Here is a 24,146-nt window from a genome sequence, read left to right on the forward strand (position 1 = left end):
CCTCCTCCCCCTGTAATTACTCTCCAGCATCCCTCTGGCATGCTGTTTGCACTGAAGGCCTCCGTTTTCAGAAATGCTTAACAAAACAGGTCTAAGGAAGTCTAAGCATACCTTGGAATGACTACAAACAAGTGCTCTGACAGGCTAGGAGTTTCTAGATCTCTACTAGTAACACTAAGTATTATTATTAATAACACTTGCTATCATTGTTAATTATAATGCCCAGTACTATTACTACTAATACTACTTGTCAGTATAGATAACGACAACAACACTGTTAGTGAACAATACTAGCTATTGTTCATGAATCTCAGCATGTGCCAGGCCCAGTGATGCCTGCTTTACAGATAATCACTCACTTAAGCCTAATATCAGCCCTTTCTTTATGGGAGGCACTATCATTAACCTTACTTTAAAGACTGGGACATAGGAGCTCAGGGAGGGTGAGTAATATGCCCAAAACCATAGAGCTGGCAGATGGGATGCTCTCAAACATTCCACTCTACTGCCCCCACTGGGAGAATTAGCACTCTATGTGCCTTAAGAATTTTTTTCCCCAAGCATTCCCAAATAATTATAAAACATGGATACTCCTCTGCCTTTAGTATGAAGAGCATAGTGACATTTACAAGGCTCTGCTTTAGATCATCGTAAATATCAGATAACACACAGTGCCCAGGGCCACTCTGCAGAATCTCCCGTTATCTGTGGCCAAGTCCCTGCCCTCCCCCTGGCCTCCAGGTCAAGGCAGAAGGAGATGGGGTGGAATGCTGACCTGAGTCTCTCTGGAAACAGAACATATTCAGTAGTCTTTCTGGACTACATCCCTGATGCCGACCTACATTTTTTGTTTCTTTTTTTTTTTTTTTTTTTTTTTTGCCATGAATCTCTTACAGATAAGGAGAGAAAAATTTGTAGTGAGGGAAGGGGAGCATGACAAAGCTATCTTTCTGAAAAACCAGTATCTATGAAAACCTGAAGCCACTGAGTTTTGAGCTGTGTTTTTTTTTTTCCTCTCTCTAGATGATCTTCGAGGTGAATACAAATGTTGTCAGGCTTATTTGTTAGATTCAAAATATTATTAATCACGTATTACTGCTGCATCACTGATCCGAGACATCACTTTACCCTCCTTGTCATTTTATCATCTGATCTTTTTTTTCATCTGCATTGTTGTGAACAGGATGTAATACAGACTGCTTTGGCGTTTCAAAAATGCCTGTAGCCAGGGCACCCGGGTGGCTCAGTCGGTTAAGCGACCAACTTCGGCTCAGGTCATGATCTCGCAGCTCATGGGTTCAAGCCCCGCGTTGGGTTCTGTGCTGACAGCTCAGAGCCTGGAGCCTGCTTCAGATTCTGCGTCCCCCTTTCTCTCTGCACCACCCCCCTCAAAAATAAATAAACATTAAAAAATTTTTTTAAATGTCTGTAGCCAGCTACCCAGCACCTTTCTACCCATTTGCCCATCCACCCGTCTATATGTCCACCCATCCACCCACCCATGTACTCGTGAACCTACCCACCCGTCTACTCATCCATCCATCCTTTCCTTCCTTTCTATTCCCATAACACCCTCCCTGACCCAGGATCCTACCATCCCTTCACCACTAATCTGCGTATTAGTGTGTATGTGTAATAACATGTAACTGCTCTCCCTGAGTCCAGCATCTCTCTTTCAAAGCCATCAAATATATCAAATCAATCATCCTTAAAGTTGGCTCTGGTTACGTCATCGCCATTCAAGAACCGTCAGTGATTGATTCTCCAATGTCTAGAAAATAAATCCCAACTTATTCTGACATCCAAGGGCTTCTTCAATCTGTCTCCAACTGGCCTTTCTCCCCCCAACTTTATTTCAGTTCTCCAATATTTCAAACATACAGAAGGGTAGAGAAAACGATAACAAACACTCATGAACATGCCACCCAAATTAGATTTTTCTGTTTTCGCTCCAAAACTACTCTTAGAAAGCAAAATGTTCCAGATACCACTGAAGCGTCCTTTGTCCCCTTTCTTCCTCCCTCCTTCCTCAACTGCTACTCTGCAGCTAGTGTGCCTTCCACAGCCCACCTTTGCATACCTTTAGGTCACACAGGTTTCTAATACTATAAACAATATGAACTAGGGGCGCCTGGGTGGCTCAGTCGGTGAGGCATCTGACTTCGGCTCGGGTCATGATCTCATGGTTCACGGGTTCGAGTCCCACATCAGACTCTGTGCTGAGAGTGTGGAGCCTGCTCGGGATTCTCTCTCTCCCTTTCTCTCCACCCCTCCCTAACTCATGCGCACACGTGCGCGCTCTCTCTAAATAGATAAATAAATAAAAACTCAAAAACAAACAATATGAACTATTAATTTGTTTTAAATAGTTTAAAAATATCACAGCTTAGCTTGCTTTTTTCACCCAAGTTGCATTTTCCAGTTTTATCTACATTGTTACATACACATCTAGTTCCGTCATCTTAAGGATTGTATGCTATTCCATTGAATGACTATAGATAGGTTATTTAGCCATCCCCTTCATGATGGACATTTAAGTGATTTTTGTTTCTTTACTATAAACACTATTGCAGCAAACACCCTTGTACAAGGTTTGTGTGTGTGTGTGATATACTAGAATATTTTTAGATTATACTCAGACGTGGAATTGCTGGGTCACAGGGTGTATACCTCTTTCTTCACTGTTGCTACATTAAGCCCAGTTGTTCCCCAAAGGGGCTGGATCAATTTACAGGTCATGAGAGCTCCCTGTTGCCCCACATTCTTGTCAGCACTTAGGACTGTCCTACCAATCTAAATGGGAGTCAAACTGTGTCTCATTTGGTTTTCTCTTTACTTATTCGTTGTTGCAGGAAGATTTTTTTTTTATTCGAACATAATGGAATTTGTCAATATTTTTCTTTAGAGTTTGTGCTTTTCTTATGTTTCCTTTAGGCAAAAGAAACATTCTTTTTTATGTTTCTTTTCCTATCCCCAGGGTTTTAAATATAACTTCCTACATTTTCTTCTATAGTTTTAAAGTATTGCTTTTTACCTCTAGTGCTTTAATCTACCTAGAATATATTGTTGTGAATGAAGGTAGAGGTTTCATTTTTCCATATAAAAAAATATGTGTGTGTGTATGTGTAAAATCATTTCCCGAAAATAACGCCCAGAATGACAACCAGTGGAATCTACCGACCAATCTGTAATGCAACACTGTCATGTACTGTGCTCTCATTTGCAAAAAGTCCTGTTCTGTCCCATTAGTCAGCTTACCTAGCACTGCTCTAGAACTGCCTGTTTTACTATCACTTTACAGGAGCTCTCGATACCTGATAAGACCAATGCTTCAACAAAAATTTAAAAATATAACCCACAGACCTTATTTTCTTATCAACTGTGATAAAGTTGTAAGTTAAAAGCAAGCATAAAGCTTTAAAAAAAACCTTTGAAACTAAAGTAAACACAATTCTGAATAATTCATGGGTCAAAGAAGAAATTGCCATGGAAATTATGAAATATTAATCTCTGACAATGAAAGCATCACTTATTGAAACTTTTAGGATGCAGCTAATTTGTGGCATTAATGGCATTAATCTTCAATCATTCTTATTTTTTAATGGACCTGGCTGACACACAGGAATATGATTAATTTCTGCAACCAGCCATCTTGCTGAATTCTCTTCAACAGGAAGTATGATATTTGCTGTTGGCTTTTGGTAAATGCCCTTTATCAGGCTAAAGAAGTTTTCTGCTTATTCCTGTTTGCTAAGAGTTTTTGTCTTAAATGGTGAAAATTTAGAAACATGCCTTTTAAAAGTCAAGAATACCACTTCTCTCCAATATCCCTCCATACTGTACGAGATGAAGGTCCTAGCCAATATAATAAGGCAAGAAAAAGAAATAAGAGGTTATAAAAGAAGAGACAAGGCCACCATGATTTAGAACTAATCAGTGAGTGGCTTTCTGAGCATATTTTTTCTTGTTTCTGACACTTTGTTTAATCTGTATGCCCTGAATAAAATATTCCTTCATCCCATCTCCAAAATTAAGTCTCACTGTGTTCTTTCTCAAAGCCCCAATAACCGTCCTAATAAAGTTAATATTTATTGATTACTTACTGTGTACCAGGTAGTGGTTTTATATAATCTTTCTTTAATCCTTACAACAACCCCATGAAGGAGGTTATTATTAGCTTCATCTTGAAAATGAACTCACATGGTCAGAAAGTGGCAAAATAGGGACTGAGCCAGGGAATCTGTTCACAGCCCTAACCACTGCACTTGACCGCAACACTGACCTATCAGCTCATGATACAGGACCCAGACATTTCTGTCCACCAGCCTTTGCTTTGGTCTGGAATCCCATGTCTGACTTTTCTCAAATCTCTGCATATCTGTATGGACACAGTGATGTGCCACCCAGGTCACTTTCAGTCCCTTTTAATCCCCCAGCTGTGTGGAGGGCTGCTGGAAGACAGGAACTACCTTGGCTAAAGAGCAGTTAGCCAAGACCTAGGTCTGCCTAAGACCATGCCCCCTTCTGGGAGCACCAAAAAGGTAAAGGTCCATCCTCCTTGCCCCTACTCAGGAGAACTCAGAAGGGCCAGCCCAGCTTCCGAGCTCCCCCAAGGAGTCAACTGAGGCTTTAGCTGTGACTGCACCACAGCCCAACTTCTCCATTCACTGACTCCTGCTTTCCCTCCTTTCCTTCTGCAGGTGGAAACCCCAAGAACATTTGCTAATATACCCCTGCATTGTAATCACTCTCAATCATCTTCCTGGGGAACCCAAACTGGGATAAATCCTAATCTTTCAGAACTCACTTCAAATGCTGCATCTCCAACATAAAACCTTCCCTGAGCCTCAACCCCCAGCCCAGATTAGAAGTCCTCCTCCCTCTGAACCAACATCCCTCTCTGCTACATTTGAATCACAGCCACACACCTGTCTTTGCTTCCATTCTACAGTGTGATCTCCCTGAAAGAGGGCACTGTGTCTGACTCATCTATCTTCTTCACCACCTGTCTAACACCAAACATGGGCTCCAGTCACACACATCTGGAGTCCAATTCCAGCTCACCTTCATCAGCATCAGTTCCCTCATCTGTAAAATGGAATGATGACAGCATCTTGCTCTTAGGATTTAAGAATTAAGTATCTCTGGAGTGCTTAGCCCAGAGCCCAGCACACAGTAAGCACTCACTGTTTGCTTTCTATGATTATTGTTTGCCTACTGTCATGATAGCACTAATAAATGTTTATTGAGGGGGTTGAATGCCTGATGGTGACCAGCTCAGCAGGCTGTACTAGCAGAGTGAGTGTTCACGACTTCATCTCCGTGGGAGCCGGTGGAGATTGGCTGAGGGTTTCTCGTTCCCTTGGCACTTTGCCCACTTGCTCTGTCTCCATGTAGGCCTCCTAGCTGGACCCTCCAGCATGCAAACCCTCACTCTCTCCTGCAACCACGAAATAAAAAATAAACTTGGCTTTGAATCCAAGGCCATTGGTGCTTTTGATCTTGGTTACAAAGCAAGGCAATTATTGGACACAAAAGCCCTGATTTATTTATGAAATGCGACGGACATCTTCGAGGCGGGAACGAGAAAGCTCACTGAAGACCAAGACCTATTGCCACACAGTGAATGGCTGCTTTCAAACACAAGCCCCCCAGATGCCTTCTCTTCTCTGCTGAGAGTCTTTCCTCATTAGTGCTTCCTCCAGAACACCGCAGCTCCCAACAATCAAATTCACTTCACGGCCAGGCAAGTAATTAAATTCTGCAGGCATCGGAGCATAGAATAATGGATGGCTATTGTTAAGGAGGCTGAGACTGAAAATGGAATGAATGGGCTTCAATGCCCAGTCTCAAACACGGTAGGGGCAGGAAGGGAGAGCAGGCAGGATGCAGATGGACCCCCCCCCACCACCACCACCACTGGTGCTCCGCAGGGGTTAGTAGATTCAGTACAGGACCTGGAGTGGAAAAACCTGCATTTGAGGCCAGATGCTGTGCTTACCAGAGGCAGGCCGCAGTTTCCTCACCTGTGAAACAAGGAGGTCAGTTATTCTCCATGTGTGGTCCCCAGACCAGCAGTATCAGCATCGCCAAGGAACTTGTTAGAAATGCAGATTCTCAGGCCTCTCTCCCCCTTACTAAATCAGACATTGTGGCAGTGGGGCCTAGCAATCTGCTTAACAAGACCTCTAGGTGTTTCTGATGCTAGAATTTGTGAATCACTGGTAGATAATGTTTAAAATTGAGGCCGCAAATTCAAATGCATGAAGGGGCCAGGGAGGCAAAATAAAGGAGCCAAGCAGGTATGCTACACTAGACGACAGCAAGGACCCTGGGGCAGTGGGGAGAGTGTGCCCTGCCTATAGGGGCTACCAGCTACTCAGTCCCAGCCAACTCAACCAAGAATTACCTATGGGGATCTGATATTGACAGGACTTCTTAAAAATGCAAAGTCCTGGTTTTTATGTGAACTCCTACAATTTTCAAATATTGGTTTTATTTTTCTTAACATAGTGAGGGCCATGCAGATTATCCTTGAGAACCAAATTCAACTGAAGACTGCCATTTTGCAGCCTCCCTTTTGAGTTACCTTGGACCTCCACTGTGATATACCCATTGTGCTCTTAACTTTCTCCAAACACTGAACTCCCAACGTCCTTTCTCCATTTGGCAGACTCCTATTCATCCTTCAATACCCAACTCAAAGGTCACCCACTGTGAACTCATCCTCAAGCGTCTGACCCACTTTCCACCTCTCCACTAAGAAGGTAAAGAAGAATCAAACATGAGGTTAAAGAATTGACACACCAAAGAAGGGAACACAGAGGGAGACATAGAGAAGTTATAAAAGTGTTTCCCCACAGAGGAGGAATAAGGACCTCTCAGAAGAGTTACCCTATTGCTGCTTGAAAAATCACTCAAAGAAAACAGTTATCCCATTAGACCAGAATCTAACTTTTTATTTATTTTAGAGAGAGAGAGGGGCAGGGAGGGGCAGAGAAAGAGAGAGAGAGAATCCCAAGCAGGCTCCATGTTCAGCACAAAGCCTGACATGGGGCTCAATCCCATGACCCTGGAATCATAACCTGAGCCAAAATCAAAAGTCAGATAGATGCTCAACCAACTGAGCCGCGCAGATGCCCTGAGCAGAATCTAATAAGATGAAGTTTGAAAAGACCAAATATAAAGAAACGCAAGTACAGAATTCAAAAGATAGATTTTAAAAAAACAGCTGGCATAAAAATACCAGGGATTCAAGCAGGGAGCTCAGAGGGAGCCAACCATGTGAAGAGACTGAGGTCAAAAAGGCAAAAGCCTGCATAAGTTTCATTATTAGAAAGAATGTGTCTAGACAGCTCTGTTCTACTCTTAGCCCTTCAAACCTTCCTGGAGTATTCTGAATAGATCTGAATGTTAACTTGTGCAGGTCAGAGAAGCCTGGGGCATGACTTAGGTGGGGGGGAAGCATGAAGCCAAATCACAGGGTGAACTGAAGGGACCTGGGGTGTTTACTCAGAGGTGGGAAAGATCTGGCTGGGTGGTCATGATTTCTATCTTCGAGCAACTGACAAGTCTCCACGTGGATTGGTCTATGTGGCCCTCAGGATGTGACCAGGATCGTGAGTGTAAACACTGAGATTTTATTTCAACATTGGGGAGAACTTTCTATTGATCGTGGTTGTCCCCAGATGGAATGAGCTATCCTGAGAGGTAATGAATACCATTTCTTAGGGACATCTAGCAGAGGGAGGGCCAGCTCCTGCAGAGAATGATAAAGGGACTAGAAAAGAGGCCTAGTGGACATCTGTTGTTTTATATCTCCCTTCTTATAAGAGGACTCCAGTTTTTCAGGGGAACCACCCATTCTCTGTTCATGGGTTAGGTGGAGTTGAGTGTGTACGTGGCTTCAGGGGTGGGGATGTTTCCTGAGCCTGGTCAGTCAGAGCACTGCCTCTCGCTGGCCACAGGTGCAGCTTCAGGAGCACTGGTGTGACCCATGTTGAGCAATCAGAGCCTATAAGACTCAATTCTGGGAGAAAGGAGCTCTCACTTTCCATGGGGCTTGATGCAGGGGGGATGGAAGCCTGGAGGGGGGGGGCATGTGGTTATCACATGGAGAGAGACTTCCTGTAAAAGAGTCCTTCACCCCACCCCCCAAAAAATTGAGGAAACAGAGAAAACTGGAGCAGAGCTGCAGAGAGATGGGAGTTCTTCTGTGCCCTTGAAGCCCCCATGCCTAAAGCCAGCCTTGCTCTGGAGAGCTGGTAAGTCCCTTTCCTCCTTCAAGTCAGTTGAGTCGGGTTTCTGTTGTTCACAACTATAAAAGCTCTGACCAACATGATGGCCTCTAAGGTCTCAGCCAGTTCCTTTGGCTACACTGGATCCTTATCTCATACTTAAAGCAAGGGCCACCTGGGTGCATATGTCCATTTGCCCGCAGGAATCCTAGGATGGCTTGTGGAATGGGAAGTGCTGCTTCTAGTCATAAGAACAGACTGCACTGCAAGGGGAAATGGAGAATCCTGAGAAGGTAAGTTATTAAGTCAAAGAGCACCCTGAGTCAGCGAGAACCTGGTAGGCAGAGCAGCTGCCCCAGACCCAAACCCTGGAAGGACAGCTGGCCTGGAAGCTTCTCCCTTCCTGCAGATGCACGAGCAGCTCATGGCTTGGTAGGTGGGGAAGGAACATCCCCTCGAGTGTTAGGACCCAGCTCAGGAATAGGGAGGAGGCTCCAGTCTTCAGGGTCACTAGAGAGCCACCATTTAATGAGCGCCTGCTGGATGCCAGGCCTGTGTTGGGCACTTGGCCTACCTCTGCTCTTCAGAGCAGCCCCCTAGAGTGGGCACTGTCACCATCTCCATCTCCTAGGTGAGAAAACTGAGGCTCAGAGATTGGCCCAGGTTCACAAGTCAGTGAGGGGCAGTTCTGAGACAAACTTCAAAAGCCCAGCCATACTGCTTCCTGCCGGTGATGAAAATGGGCCCAAAGTGGACAAGTCTGGGTTCTCTGGCAGTTTTTCAGGCTTTGCCCCCTCATTAGTAAGATGGAGTGAATGACGATCCCACTCCCCAGTCTGACCAGAGACGGCCTCACCGTTGCTGGAGGTCTGCGGGATCTATTAGTACATAAGGAGTGCAGCCTCCATGCCGAGATTATCTATAACTGATGTGACACAAAGGGACCGCGCTGTGCTAAATCAGCCAGCCAGACTCTTCTCCGGCTCTCTCCTGGCCCACAGGGGCCAGGCCGTTTCCTTTGTTCCACAGGCACAGGCCTGGTAACAAGGCAGCCAGAAGCTCAGCTGTCGACATTTTTTCATTATTTTCTACCCTGTTAACCTCCATCACCAGTGAGGCTGCTGTCAGCCTAAATGAGAACTGAAAAGATTTATCTCACTTGTCCCAGGGCTCAGTCAGGAAAAAGACCCTTCATTTCCTAACGGCCCTGATGACCCTTTCTCTGTGAGTCACTCCCACCCAGGAAAAAGATGTGACACTGGCAGCAGGCGGGGGCTTCTGGCCAGACCGAGTGATCGGAATCAGCTGTTTGGTTTTGCAAAGCACTGTGATTTTTTTTTTATTGCACTGTATTTACCTTCCTAATTATGTTTGCTCACACAAATATTAAACTTAGACCACGTTTCATAAACACTGCCCCAGGAGGGGACCGGCACATATTGTGTGGTGGGAGGGAATTAGCCTGTGATTACCGTTTTGCTGTAGAAGTTGTCCTCAAAGTGGACAATCCAAATACAGACCACAGAGAGATTATTACATTTCAAATCAACTTGTTGTCCTCCTTGTGCTTCTAGCAATCCCAGGTCACCTAATCCCTAAAATTGGCGCCTAGTAAGATGAGCTCAATAATTTTGGTAATAACACTCACGTTGGTAGAGTGGTAGCCAGCTTTCCTGAACACTTACTGTCCGTGTCTTTCTTCGGACTAACACCGTCTTTTTTAAAAAAAAATTTTAATGTTTACTTTTGAGAGAGAGAGAGAAAGAGAGAGAGAGGGGAAGGGGCAAAGAGGAAGACAGAGAATCCGAAGCAGGCTCAGCGTTCTCAGCACAAAGCCCAACACGGGGCTCGAGCTCATGAACCATGAGATCATGACCCGTGCCAAAGTCATTTTTGTTTTTTCCTTTTTATTTTTTTTAAAGAGTTAACACTCTCTTAATCGTCCCCAAGGCCCTGTGTGTCTTTTTATCCTCATCCCACAAATGAAGAAACTGAGGCACAGAGTTAAAGTAACAACACCCAAAGACACACAGCTGATAAATGATGGAACCAGGATTATGAACCTATGAACCCAGAAATTTAAAACCTCTGGACCCAGAGACCACACCCTGGTCAACGCCTCCCTGTCCTTCACATGTACTACTGGGAAGTAGTTAACCCTAAAACCATTTGATAGGACACAGAAGATGAGGCTCGCTGAAGCCAAAGGACTAGCCCATTTTACAGAGAGGACACTGAAGTTCACAAAGATGGGTTCAGTTCTACAAACATAACACACATCATCTACTGTCTGCCAGGCACTGCACGAGAGGCCTAGGATATACAGGCCTCAGGGCGCATACAAGTGACTGTTCCCTGCACACCTGACTTCTGGGCATTTATACGGGTAAAACCTTTATGAAAACAACTGAGCACTTTGCTACAAGTCTTAAAAATGAGCAAACTTTTGACCCAAAAATTCCTGTTGCAGAAACCGACCATAAGATAATAGCAGTGACCGTGACGTAAGTATATATACAAAGACACTCACAGCAGTGTTATTTCTAAGAGTAAAATAATGGAAATAAGCTAAGTGTTCAACAATAAAAGATTGGTTAAATAAATGAGGGTAATCTATGAAATTCTATGGAATCATTTAAAAGTGGTACAGAAATATACTTATTGACTTGGGAAAATTTTGCCATACAGTGTTATGTAATTTGTTAGGTGACATAAGAAGACAGTAAAGTCATATATGCAGTCTCATGTCATTTGGGAAATGTATACTGGAAATGTATAGATATGAGAACTTACAAAAACTGTATTTGCATTTATATGTTTAAAGAAATTCCTATGGCACCAAAGTTATTACTGCAGAGTGGTACCATTCCAAGTGATTTTAAATTTGTGTGTGTGTGCTCATGTCCATTTCCCCAAATTTCCTACAATGAACATGTAGTATTTGCCAACCATGCAGACATTTTAATTTTTGTGGGGGTGGTTGTGGAAGTGGCTGAGGCCACCAGCCATATCTAGGACTCAGACTCAGAGTCTGGGACACCATGTCCAGCCCTCGGCCCCTTGCACCCTTCAACACACCTCCCCTCCTGGTCCCATCTGCACAAAGCATATCCCACCCTGGCACCCTGGCAGTGTTGCCATGGCCAGCCTGGGGCAGAGATATCCGAGCAGGTGGAGTGGCCTGCTTGCCCACCTTTTTGAAGAGTCTGATGACATCCTCGCTGATCTGTGAGAGGCGGACGATGACATTGTTCATGAAGATGTCGTTGAGGGTGGCATGATCTCGACTCTCCCGCCTGGTCTGATGCAGGACCAGATACCAACAGTTCACGGGTGACAGGAGGTACTGGTCCTTCCTGTGGAAACCAAGGCAGCTCAGGTTGGCCTCACTGGAACTGTCACCCACACAAGTGTTCCGCATTGTCATCCACTATAGCTCTTTTGAACTTCATGAGGCCCTTTCAAGTTCAGTTTCATTGGAACACATTTACAGCTAGTGAAGCGATCCCCCCCAAGGTCCCAGAGCAGTGCTGGGGCCAAACCCAGGTCTTCCTCTCCCACTGCATGTGGAATTTGCTACGTGCATCACTCCCTTCTGGGCAGAAGCTGCCTTCCGTGGGGCTAAGAAATACTCAACCAATTGTGCTTGAAATGCTCCCATTAGTGCTAAAACTATGCAGTGGAAAAACAAAAGTGGACCCTTCCCTGACTCCCCCAGCCCCTTTGTCCTCTTCCAGGGTCAGCTTCTCTGTCTTGGTCTCTTGGAAACACATGTCTTTATCTCCCAGTGGAGCTGGGGGCTTGTTAGGATTTCAGCTTCTGTATTTGGGAGGATGTCAACCCATCTTCCCAAATGGGATGCTTGAGTAAAGTACGTACAAGACAAATAAATCCGCGCCCCCCCCCCACCCCGTAACAACTGATAGGTCTTAGCAGACTCCAGCTGGGCATTTTGCTAACACAGGGGTTCTCAAAGTGTGGTCCTCAGACCAGCAGCAACATCACCAGAGATCTCGCTAGAAATGCAGGTTCTCAAGCCCCATTCCAGACCTGCTGAATCAGAAATTCTAGAGGTGGCAATCCGGGTTTTAACACACCTTCTATGGGATTCTGATTCAAGCCAAAGTCTGAGAACCAGATATCTACATACCATAGAGATATGTTTGAAATGGGATATGAGAAATAGGATGTTTCTGAAAAAGGAAATGGGGGAATATCTCTCACTTGTGCACACTTTCCCAAAGGCCCCTCTGTTGGCCTCAGTAAAAGGTGTGAGTGTGTGTGTATACACACACACGTATACATATATCTGTATATATGTATACACATATATACATATATGTATGCATATATTTACACGTGTGCACATGTATAGGTATACACGTATATGTATACATGCACAGACATGTATATACATATATGTGTGCACATATATATACGCTACTCTCCAAAAAGAAAGAAGTAAGGGTAATTAGAAACCGATAATCTCATGTTGCCACATGTGGTGTTGTGCTGTGTTCTTGCCCTCTGGCCCTGATTCTTCCCTTATTCTACTTCCCAGGGTGGGAAGGACATGTTGGAAAAGGCAGGATGTGGGGGAGAAGACCATCTGCATGTGAAGGTGGTGACCTCTAAGATAGCCCCAGACCTGCGTTCTCCCCTCGGGCCCTCAGGGTGGGCCACCCCAGAGGGCTGGCCACGGATATGCTCAGCTGCCCATTACCAGTGATTTTGAGGAAGGGAATTCTGCTGACTCTATGACCACATTATCCTCCCACAGCCAAGGAGATGTGCCAGGGGTGCAGCTCCAACAGCCTTGGGCACCTGCAGCACCCCCACGCCCCAGACCCCACTGCAACTCCTAAGTTTGGGAAGGACAGGTGAGGAGGGGCCTCTTAAAGGAATTTTCTGGCTGTCACCAAATGGGCTAAAACTCTGCCCAGCTAGCACGAATCCGGGAGAAGGGAGTTTGGTTTAGAGGATGGTTACGGTGGAAAATGCCTAAAGAAAAAGGAAGATAGGCTGCCATAGGAAAAAAAAAATGAACAAATTGCTTCTTTGCTTGTAACCTAGAGAAAAAGCTAGAACACGAAAAAATTCAACCACCCAGCCCAATTCCCTCAGCATTTACTCAGCGTCAGGTCTCAGATGGGCTGTGGGTGACCATGACACAGACGTGCCTTGGAGGGGCTCCTTCTCAAGTGGCTGAGACAGAAGAAAGGATTACAGTGGAAGGTGAGAAAGTGCTATAACAGAGACACACACAGAGCATCAGTTCCACTTGAGAAGTTGGAGAAGGCACACCACTCTCCCCCTGTGCTCTCCACATCCCAGGCACACACTCCCCTTTTCCGTTGTGCCAGGTTCCCTCCCACCTGGAGCCTTCATGCATGCTGTTCCCTCCATCTGGAATGCGTGAGCCCCTGCTCTTCTTGTGACTGCCTCCTTCTCTTCCTCTCGGTCTCAGCTTCAATGATACCTCCACAGAGAGTGCACGTGTGATCAAACGCTAAGGCACGGGTTCTCAAACTGTGGTACCTGGACCAGCAGTATTGGGATCAGCTGAGAACTTGTTGAAAGCGCAAGTTCTCAGGGCCATCCCAGGCCACTTACTAAGAAACCCTAGGGGTAGGCCCAGCATCTGTGTTTCAACCAGCCCTCTGGGTATCCTAACACACTCAGGTTTGAGAACATTCGCCTCAAGCAGTTTCCATTCCCATCCCTCACCCTACTGTAAGTTCTTCCAGAGGAGAGACTGTTCTGTTCCAGGCACCACATCCAGTGCCCAGGGATGTGCCTGATTCCTAGTAGATGCTATAGAAATTTCCATGAGAAAAGAACACATTTGTTCTGGGTCTTGAAAAATGGGTAGGAGTTTTCCAAACAGAGGAGCAGAGAGAGATAGAATTGTAGGCAGAGGGCACCATGGATACAAAGACAGAGAAGTGGCTCCATAGAGCCAGAATTTCAAACATGTTAAGAGAGGACTGGTAGGACATGAAGCTGGAGGGGCAGATTAAGGGCTTGATTGTGGGGAGCAACGAATGTCAAGCTAATGAGCTTGCAATTTATCCTCTAGGTCACATGGTTCTCTACCTGGCTATACATTAGAATCACCTGCAGAGCTTTAAGAAAACACCAAGAGCCAGGCCCAATGCAAGACCAACTAAATCAGAATCTCCAGGGGTAAAGCCTTAGTACTGGTATTTTTTTTTAATGTTTATTTATTTTTGAGAGAAAGAGAGAGACACAGCATGAGCAGGGGAGGGGCAGAGAGACAGGGAGACACAGAATCCAAAGCAGGTTCCAGGGTCTGAGCTGTCAGCACTCAGAAACCATGAGATTATGACCCAAGCCAAAGTTAGATGCTTAACTGACTGAGCTACCCAGGCGGCCCTAGTATTGGTAATTTTTAAACATTTTCTGTAGGATTCTAATGTGCATCCAGGGCTAAGAATGCCTGCTATAGGCAGTGAGGAGTCATGAAAGTTACGTAAGCAGAGGTATGATTTAACCAAAGTGTGTTTAGATCACTGAGGGCAGACTGCAGGATGGATGGATAGATAGATAGATGGATAGATGAATGGATGGATGGATGGATGGATGGATGGATGGATGGATGGATGGATGAGTGGATAAAGGGGTGGGTAGATGGGTAAATACATGAATAAGTGGGTGGATGGGTAGATGAGTGAATGGGTAGGTGAATGAGTGGATGGGTGGACAGATGAGTGGACTCATAGATGGATGAGTGTATGGCAGGACAGATGGGGGTGGACAGAGGCATGGGGCTGGAGAGAGGACGACTAGTCAGGAGGTGACCTTAGTCTAGGAAAAGAGAGAGATGATGAGGGCCTGGGTGGGTGGCAGTGTGGCCAGAGAAGGAAGGACTTGAGACACCTCCAAGGGAGCACAGATCGTCATGGAGAGCTCCTGGAAATAGAGAGGAAGAAGAAGGATGGAGGAAAGTAGAGTGATTCCAAGGTGCAGATCTCAGGCAACTGGGTAGATGCTGATGACACAAACTGAGATAACAACTGCAAGGGAGAAGCAGGTTGGGCAGAAAATACTTTGCACATCCCATTTTTCACTGCTTCCTGATAGAAATGGAAAGATTAAGGGAGAGATGAGATAATTGAGCTGTTACTCAAATTACTTCAGGGGCTTAGCTCAGTCTGGGATGCAAAAATTGAGAAGCATCAGGGAATTAAATGTACAAAATTTATGGAAGTCACAGCCAGAAGGTGAATTTCAGGTGGGGGAAAAAGAAGGCAAGTGATTTTGAAAGGGTAAAGAAGTGCTGGGATGGCTTGGGGGCCATGAAATGAGGTCACATGGTCAGAGAGACTTGGTCAGAGAAAGCCAGCACAGCCCTTTCTCATCAGAAGCTGTGGGCAGGAAGCAATCTCTGCAATCTCCGACGGAGTCCCACAGGGAGGCAGGACAAGTGGAGGCAAGTGGAAGAAAGTTACCCGAAACAACCAAGGACTTGTCAAGCTAAAGTGAGCAGCTGCTGGGAAGACGAGGGTCTTGGTTCTCCCAGGCTCTCTTCGCAGTCTGTGTGTACGGGCCAGGCACAGCTAGGTGCTGAAAATGCAGCGGGGACCAGAGCAGGCGAGATCTTGCCCCCACATGCCTTCCACTCAAGTGAGGAGCCACACGGGAGGAACAGAAGATGGTGACACAGCCTCATAAATGTAGTCATGAGAAGGAGGTGTGGAGCAGAGGAGGGCCCTCTTGCCCACATTTGGTGGTGAGGTGATGGATGGCTTCCCTTCCCGGAGGAAGCACTTTCTTGACTAAGAACCAAAGACTGCAATGAAGTTGGATAGGGCAGAGCTTTCTAGATGGAGAAGTATGGTGAACAAAGGCCCAGAGGGAGGCCGGAGAGAGCATGTGGGTGAGTAGAACACAGTAGAGTGGGGCTCAAGCATGGCATTCTGGGGTGGAAGGTGGAAGGTTGGAGAATCAGACAGAAGCCACATAGCCAAGGGCCTTTATAAGTTCCATTACAGAGTTTAAGCTTTGTCCTCAAGTCAGTGGAAAGCCATTGAAGGATCTAGAGTGGGGGAGTGAACGGGTAAAACTGCATCTGCAGACTCTAGTTTTGGCTACTCTGTGGAGGATGGGCTCAAGGGGGCCAGGAGAAAAGATGAAGGATTCAAGAAATACCTAGGTAGTGAACAGACTGGGTCTGGAGATTAACCAGATGGAGTTTGAGATGCAGATGGGGAGGGAGGAAGAGATGTCCAAGAAGACTCCCAAGTTTCCTCGGTTGGGCACCTTGGGAGAGCAGGGGTGGCATTTGCTAAGCTGAGGAGGAGCAGAGCAGTGGTGAGGCAGGGAGGGACAGAGAGGAACTCCGTTTGAACACAACAAGTCTAAAGGGCTTAAGGAATACCAGGATGGTGATATCTGGGCTAGAGAAACAAATGGGGAAGGTGGTAGCAAGCACTCAGATGGTATTTGAAACCATGGAATGACATGGAACCCTGTACAAATGTGCATGACCACATGGCAGAAGAGGCAAATCCTCAGGAGGCCTGGCAAGGCTGAGGCTGGAGGGACGGGACAGGGCTGGGCTCCTCCCCTCCCCCTGGTTACCTAGGATGGCCATTATAGGCCATCCCGTCCTTCCCTGCAGAGATGCTGCCCAGGCCTGCCATCCAACCAGCAGGCCCCTGTGCTTGGTCTATCCCAGAATGGGAGACTGCTTGTTCTGCTCTCCTCACCTTCTCCCAGCCCTGGCTCCCTTTGTGTAGGGCGGTTCATTAATAGACTACAAGGCTTGGCTGGGGCAGGGGTGGGGGCGGGAACAGGGCTGTCCACAGCCAGGATCAGGGGCGGAATTGACTGCTTTGTGGAAAGCTGCCACCCATGGTCTTGGCCACAATGGTACCAGGCTCTCACCATGTCAGAAAGAAGAAGCAAGAGCCACAGATGGAACCCAACGTGGCAAAACAGAAAGTTGCCTGGACTTGAGGGTGAGTGTTCACCTGTGTCCACCACACTGCCTACGTGACTTTATGAGGGTCTGTGCATAACCTCTGTATTCTGGCTACTCAAATGGTACCATTAGCCTTGGGATTAAACACCAGAAAACAGCTCCATGGTCATTCACTGAGCAGTTCATCCACTCAATACATTTTTTATTGAATATTTCATATGGTCCAGACCCCAGGGATGTAATTTTGAACACAACAGACACAGTTCCTGCCTCCGCGAAGTTTACAGTATAGTGAGGGAGACAGACACCGCTTAAGAAATCCTGCAAATGTGTGTCAAGTTACATCTGCAGGAAGTGCTAGAGAAAATGGTGCCAGGAGAGCCCATAACAAGAGGACTTGGCCTGGGGGTCCCTGAAGTATCTCTGAGGAAGCAGTTTTTAGGCTGGACTCTAAAGGAAGAGGGCGGGAGCCTGGTAAGGGGGGCGGGAGGGGAGGCTCAGGGGACAAGGGCCCAGGCAAAGAGAAGAGAACAGGCAAAAGCTCATGACGGGGTGGGGGAGTTTGGTGCATTTAAGGAACTGAATAAAGGCCAATGTGGCTGGAGTCCAGGAAGCAAAGCGGAGGAGGGGACAGGTCAAAGGCTCCAGCCAGCCCATCGATCACCATCCCATTGGCCATCTGGATTGTACCAGAACCCCAGGAAGAAGCACCCAAAGGCACATGGAAGAGCTGGACACCAGCCTTCCTTTTCCAGGGGGTTACTTGTCCCTTTTGAGAATGGGACCCCTTTGACCTGAAACCCAGCTCTCCATTCCAGCACTCATTTCGCCTGCTGCAGCCACACTTTTGGAAGGTGTCACAGTGAACCTGGCCAGCGCTCTCTACTCTAAGGCACATCTTGAGCAGCCTTTCTGCTTTTCCAAGCGTGCATCCCAGTATCTATGCAGCAGGCAGAAGCAGCAGGCATATACATATGTATGTGAGAACTTTCACATACATATGTATATATATTTTCTTTTTCTTTCTTTCTTTTTTGGCCAGAAAACAGCAATGAAAATTTCTGGTGAGTCACAGCTTTCTTTCTTTGGCTAGAGTTGCTGGGTATGAGGCTCCAAGAGAATGCAGCTTAGAGGAGCAAGGTCTTGCCAAGCTGGTGAGCTAGGGAAATGAAATTAGCAGTGAGCCAGCTTCTCCTGCTTCTCAGCTGGGGGCCGGAAAATTCCGCTTTGCAAACAGAACCCATTTCCAGGCCTTCAGAGCCCCACGCTGCAGATGAATCCAAATCTACTGCCCTGGGACTGTGGTTCCTCTGGGAGAGAGGCAAGCTCCTGCAGCTGACACCATCACCAAGATGCCAAATCCCTGCCTCTGGCTTCCTGCTCCCTTCTAGGACGTTTTTGGGGCTTATGCTGGCTTGCTCAGCAGACTGCTAGCAAAGCTGCCCCTGAAAAAAGGCTCCCTCAATTAGTTCCAGGGCCCAAAAGGTAAGCATAACCTCTTGCTACCTAAGCTGCCCTGAGCAGTATTTGGATTCATCGCCCTTACTTGGAGCATGAACATTAAGCCCACAAATATTACCTGAGTGCCATCTTATGTGCCAGGCAATGGTAAGCAAAATGAGTCATACTCCCTCATTCATGGGGTGTACAGTCCAGTGGGGGCCTCAGGTGATAATCAAGTCATCACATAAATACATAGAAAATTTCGGGGGACCTGGGTGGCTCAGTCAGTTGGGCGTCCGACTTCAGCTCAGATCATGATCTCGCAGTTCGTGAGTTTGGGCCTTGTGTCAGGGTCTGTGCTGACAGCTCACAGCCTGAAGCCTGCTTCATATCCTGTGTCTCCCCCTCTCTCTGCCCCTCCCCTGCTCACACTCTGTCTCTTTCTCTCAAAAATAAATAATAAACATTAAAAAAAAAGAAATAAAATTGCATCAGTGATAGGGGCTATGAAGGAGAAATGCATGGTACCTCAAGGGTCTATAGTGGGGGCTTACCCCACCCCAGGGAGGTAGAAGTGAGCATCTGTTGACCATGCTGGTCCTTCTTACCACCGAGGCTTCAGTTGAGATGTTTCTCCCGCATGTGGCCCTCCCTGACCCTCAGGGGCTCCCTGGTCCCTAGCACAAACCCCTATTTTATTGTTATTACTGCACTCCCATTCCTGAGATTTGTCCTGTTCATTTACTTTCTGCTTCTGGTCTCTGACTCCTCTCAAGCTTATGTCTATCATGTTCACCGCTGTTTCTCTGGAAGGACAGGGCACACAGTTGGCTGAAGAGATGAAAAGTATCCAGAAGGATAAGCTGGATTCACAAGGATGGGCAGATTTCGGTGTAACACAGGGATAAAGAAGAGCATTCCAGCAGTAAGTGTGAAGGCTCCGTGTGCATGGACGCCTTGTAAAACGGACAGAAGGCAAGCGTGGCCAGAGAGCAGAGAGGAGGTAACCAGGGGTGCAGACAAGGCTGGAGAGGTAGCATGAGCTGGGGCCTTGAAGGCCAGGATGAGCGTCTGGGCTGGGTACTGTTGTACACAGCTGCTGTAACAAAGCACCACACTGGGAGGCTTAAATAGCAGAAATGTGTTGTCTCACAGTTCTGGAGGCTACAAGTCTGAGATCAAAGTGTCAGAAAGGTTGGTTCCTTCTGGGGGCTGTGAGGGAGACCCTGTTCCATGCCTCTCCTCTAGATTCCGGTGGTTGGCTGGCCATCTTTTGTGTTGCTTGCCTTATAGACATATCACCCCAATCTCCGCCTTCGAGTTCACATGATGTTTTCCCTGTGTCTGTGTCCAAATTTCCCTTTTTTATAAGAACACCAGTCGTGCTGGATTAGGGCCCACCCTATGCGCAGGTTAACTTGATTATCTCTGCAAAGACCCTATTTCCATATAAAGTCACATTCTAAGGTTTTGGGGTTAGGACTCCAGCATGTACATTTTGGGAGGACACAATTCAACCCATAATAGGCTGCTGCCCCAAGTGGATCAGGAGCCCCAGAACAGTTTACATGATCACTCAGGCGTCTTTCATGTGGTCCATCAGAGGAGCGAATGGACCTGGGATACAGAAGATAAAGTCTGACCCCATTAGCTGGCATCCAAGGCCGGTCCACCCCGCTCCCACCTCCCCCTCTCTGCTTGCAGAAACCTTCTCCAGGCAGTGGATGAAGCTCTGAACCAGGGATGGGTTTCTTCATTTATCTTTTTTTTTTTTTTTTTTTTTTTTTTTTTTTTTTTTTTTTTTGCCTCCCAAGGAACCTGAGGCCATTGTATTGTGAGTTGGAGAGGTTCTGACTCTGGTTAGATTCTGCTGCTAATCAGCTGTGAGTCCTTGGGCTTGTCACTCTACCTCTCTGAGGCTCTGCTGTCTCATCTATCATATGGATGGATGAGCAACTCAGTGGCCAGTGAGGGTCTTCAAATGTTAACAATATCAACTGTTATTTTCCAAAACCAAAATGCATACACATGAGCTGACAAAGGGTTTTTTTGTTCCCAATTCCCCAACTTAATTATTTGAAAAGCCTCACAAGATGCACAAAAATGAAGACAGTGAATAGCCATTAGGCAGGACCCTTTCGTGTATGTATCTTCAATGACAGGACAATGAGGCTGCTGAAACCCAGGAAGGGTGTAGCTAGCTCTTCCCAGCTCGTGGGCATTCCTGCCTTGGCACCTGTGCATATTCTGTCTTCACTCACTTTGAATGCCTTCCCCTACCCTTTCCACATGGCAAAAGCCCACTCTCTGAAGTCTTGTTCAAAAGGCTTTTCCTTCAGGGATTACCTGAGATCTGTCTAAATCACACATTTCGATCTTCTCAGATGGTCACCTCTGGACACCTTTTATGTTGTTGCTTAGCTCATCAATCGCCACTCACATGTATGGGGCTTGATCCTCTGCTTATTCTAGAAGCCCTTTGAAGGCAGGAACAGTCTCTTGTATTTCCTTGTATTCCTCCAGAGTCCTTGGCAGAATCTAATTCATCCATTCATTCACCTGTTCACTTAACTCGCTCTTCTAATATTTTTTTAAACCTCTGCCACATGCTAGGGACAGTCTAGTCACAGTGGATTGAAAAGATGACTAGATGTGCCTTGAGAAGGCTCACAGTCTAACAGGTAAAATTAATGCAAACCAAGAATTATTACAGCTATTGGTCAGAATTCCTCTAATTTAAGTGACAAATATACTTCAGGCTGTTTTAAGCAAAAATAATAGTAAGTGGAAGGAGGGAAAAATTTAAAGTATAAAACATTGTAATAAAAAAATATAAAGGAAGAGGAGGGTGTTGGCCTTAGGAATAGCTGGACCCAGGGGCTCAAAGGATGTTCTCAGGATCTGGTCTTGCTCTCCCCATCTCTTGGCTCTGCTTTCCTCTCTCTGTGTTGGCTTCACTCTCAGGTAGGCCCTCTACAGACCAAAAATACCCTGGCTGCCAGTAATCCCAGTAGAAAGACAGCCTCCACCCCCTATCAGTCCACTAAAAGTCCTGGAATTACATTTTATTAGATTAAAACTCTGCGACCAAGATGATTCAGAGCCAGTCACAGATTCACCATTGCTCAGGGATGAGTCCCCAGAGGAAAATCTCAATGCTGTTATCAGAAAAAAGGAGGAGGGATGCTAAGCAGGAGAGGGTACTGTGTTATGCTGTGTAAGGAATGGGATCCCAGAGGAGGGAGGGAGGAGCTAATTCTGCCTCAGGGTAGAGGGAAAGTCACAGGAACATTTGCATTGGGCCTTGAAGTACACAGAAGAGGTGCAAAGGGAAAAGATGGGAGCATCCTGCAGGCAGAGGGAAGCCTGAGTAGTGTGAAGCTGTAAAGTCATATAGGACATGGGCTGTTCTGGGGCTAGCTGTCTAGAGCAGGGCTGAGGGAAGGCACAGTGGAAGCAGAGGCAGCTGTGGCAGGAAGGACCTTATACATAGGTCAAGGCTGAATGAAGGTTTAAGTGGGCCAATGATGAGATCACTGGGGCAGGGAGGCCAGGTGGGAAGCAGAGGAGCCATCCAGGTGAAGAGGAAGAGTTTATCCTGGGGCTTCGCCTCAGAGCCACCACGACAAATGGTGAATGTGAGTTTTTAGGGCAAGGAGAATGAATTGAAATCCACTGACTAGAAGCTATCTTTGGCTGATGCCAACGCTGAGAAAGCATAATTCGGAAGGGGAAGGACTACATCCATTGGGTCACCTGGCTGAGGCAGGATCTGCTTACCCATGCTTCGGTGCTGAGTCAAAGGCTGGGGCTCAAATCCCAGTTGTCCTTCACCAGCTGGGTGAACTTGGATAGTTAATTAGACCTTTTCTTTCCTTATCTGTAAAATAGGATTGATAACAGCTACCTCACAATGGCACCTTAAGAACTGAATGAGGTAATTCACGGGATGCTCTTAGCATCAAACCCAGCATATGATAATTATTATTGTTGTTATAATCACTATTATTACCACTAGCAGCTCATCAGGTTATTAGGAAATTCCAACGATGGATGTATATAGATATATGACCCATGGTAGGCTTTCCACAAGTGTTGGTTTTCCTCCCCCACTGCAAACTCTCATGTATACTTCAAGACCCAGTGCAAATGGTCCTGGGACTCCCTCTCCACTCTGGAGCAGGCTGATTCACTCACTTGTTCTCACACCTCAAAGTGATGGCACACTGGGTCTGGTGTCCAGCAGCACCTCTGAGCTCCCCCCTTGAACTTGCTAAAAATATTCTTGGCACCAGAATGAAAATCTCTACCTCAATGGGCAAAGCCCGGCCAACCTCATCTTCTCTTTCCCTACAAACCCCTTTGCCTTGGTTTATCCATCTGCAAAATGAGCACACCACTGTATATGCAGTGCTAGCCCTGACCCATGTCTCCTCTGGTTGGTTCTTCTACTGATCACCTGGGGATCCTAAATCAGAACTCACCTTGTCTGGCCTTCAGGTCTCTTGTGTGTCAGGTGGAGATAATGACACCTTTTCTGACTCCCAGCTCCACTAGGATTCTTGGGAGGATTTAAGCAACTAAGGCTGGGGAGGTAATTTGCAATGTGTAAGCAAGGTACTATATAATCTTCCAAGGTCATTATTATCCTATTTGTCTAATGGAATTGAGTCAAAAGTAAACCCCTGCACATTCCTACTTGTTACAATCCCCTTTATAAGATGTGGTTTATATATACAATGGAATACTACTTGGCAATGAGAAAGAATGAAATCCTCCATTTGCAGCAATGTGGATGGAACTGGAGGGTATTATGCTAAGTGAAATAAGTCAGCCAGAGAAAGACAGATATCATGTTTTCACTCATACTTGGAATGTGAGAAACTTAACAGAAGATCATGGGGGAAGGGAAGGGAAGGGGAAAAAAACAATTTCAAACAGAGAGGGAGGGAGGCAAACCATACAAGACACTCAGAAATACAGAGAACAAATTAAGGGTTGATTGGGGAGGCGGGGGAGAGGAGATAGTGGGTGATGGGCATTAAGGAGGGCACCTGTTGGGATGAGCAGTGGGTGTTGTAGGTAAGCGATGAATCACGAGAATCTACCCCCAAAACCAAGAGCACACTGTATACACTGTATGTTAGCCAACTTCGCAATAAAGTATATATTAAAGAAAAAAAGATAACAGTGGACATCATGTCTAGAAGTGAATGGAGAGGTGAGTGGGCTTAGAGTGGGTCATGGGCTTAGGAATCAAAAGGCTTCTTCCTCTGACTGTAATCAAACACCACAATGCCCAACAAGGAATGGCAAGCATGCTTTCAAATGCAGTTATAAATAAAATGCAAATGGCCATAAAAAAATAAAAAATGAAATCTCCTTTATTACATCATCTATTTTTCATTTTTAGAATAAAATTTAAATGATATGCACATATATATTTATATAAAGCATATCATACATAAATAAACCACATCCTGGTTAATACTTTGGAAGTTGCTAATTATAGTCTCTGA

At 46.1% G+C, this 24,146-nt stretch overlaps 1 protein-coding gene across 7 annotated transcripts in view; it reads right to left on the reverse strand.

The window, feature by feature from the left end:
• The window catches only part of SRGAP3 (SLIT-ROBO Rho GTPase activating protein 3), a 261,324-nt gene that overhangs the window by 103,184 nt on the left and 133,994 nt on the right, over positions 1–24,146 (reverse strand). For all 7 annotated transcript variants that reach the window (XM_045493636.1, XM_045493635.1, XM_045493640.1 and 4 more), the window contains exon 3: positions 11,431–11,593. In XM_045493636.1, coding sequence (XP_045349592.1) covers positions 11,431–11,593 — 163 coding nt within the window. The remainder of the gene's footprint in view (positions 1–11,430; positions 11,594–24,146) is intronic.

This window comes from Leopardus geoffroyi, chromosome A2 (assembly GCF_018350155.1).
Source record: "Leopardus geoffroyi isolate Oge1 chromosome A2, O.geoffroyi_Oge1_pat1.0, whole genome shotgun sequence".
Lineage (NCBI taxonomy): Eukaryota > Metazoa > Chordata > Mammalia > Carnivora > Felidae > Leopardus > Leopardus geoffroyi.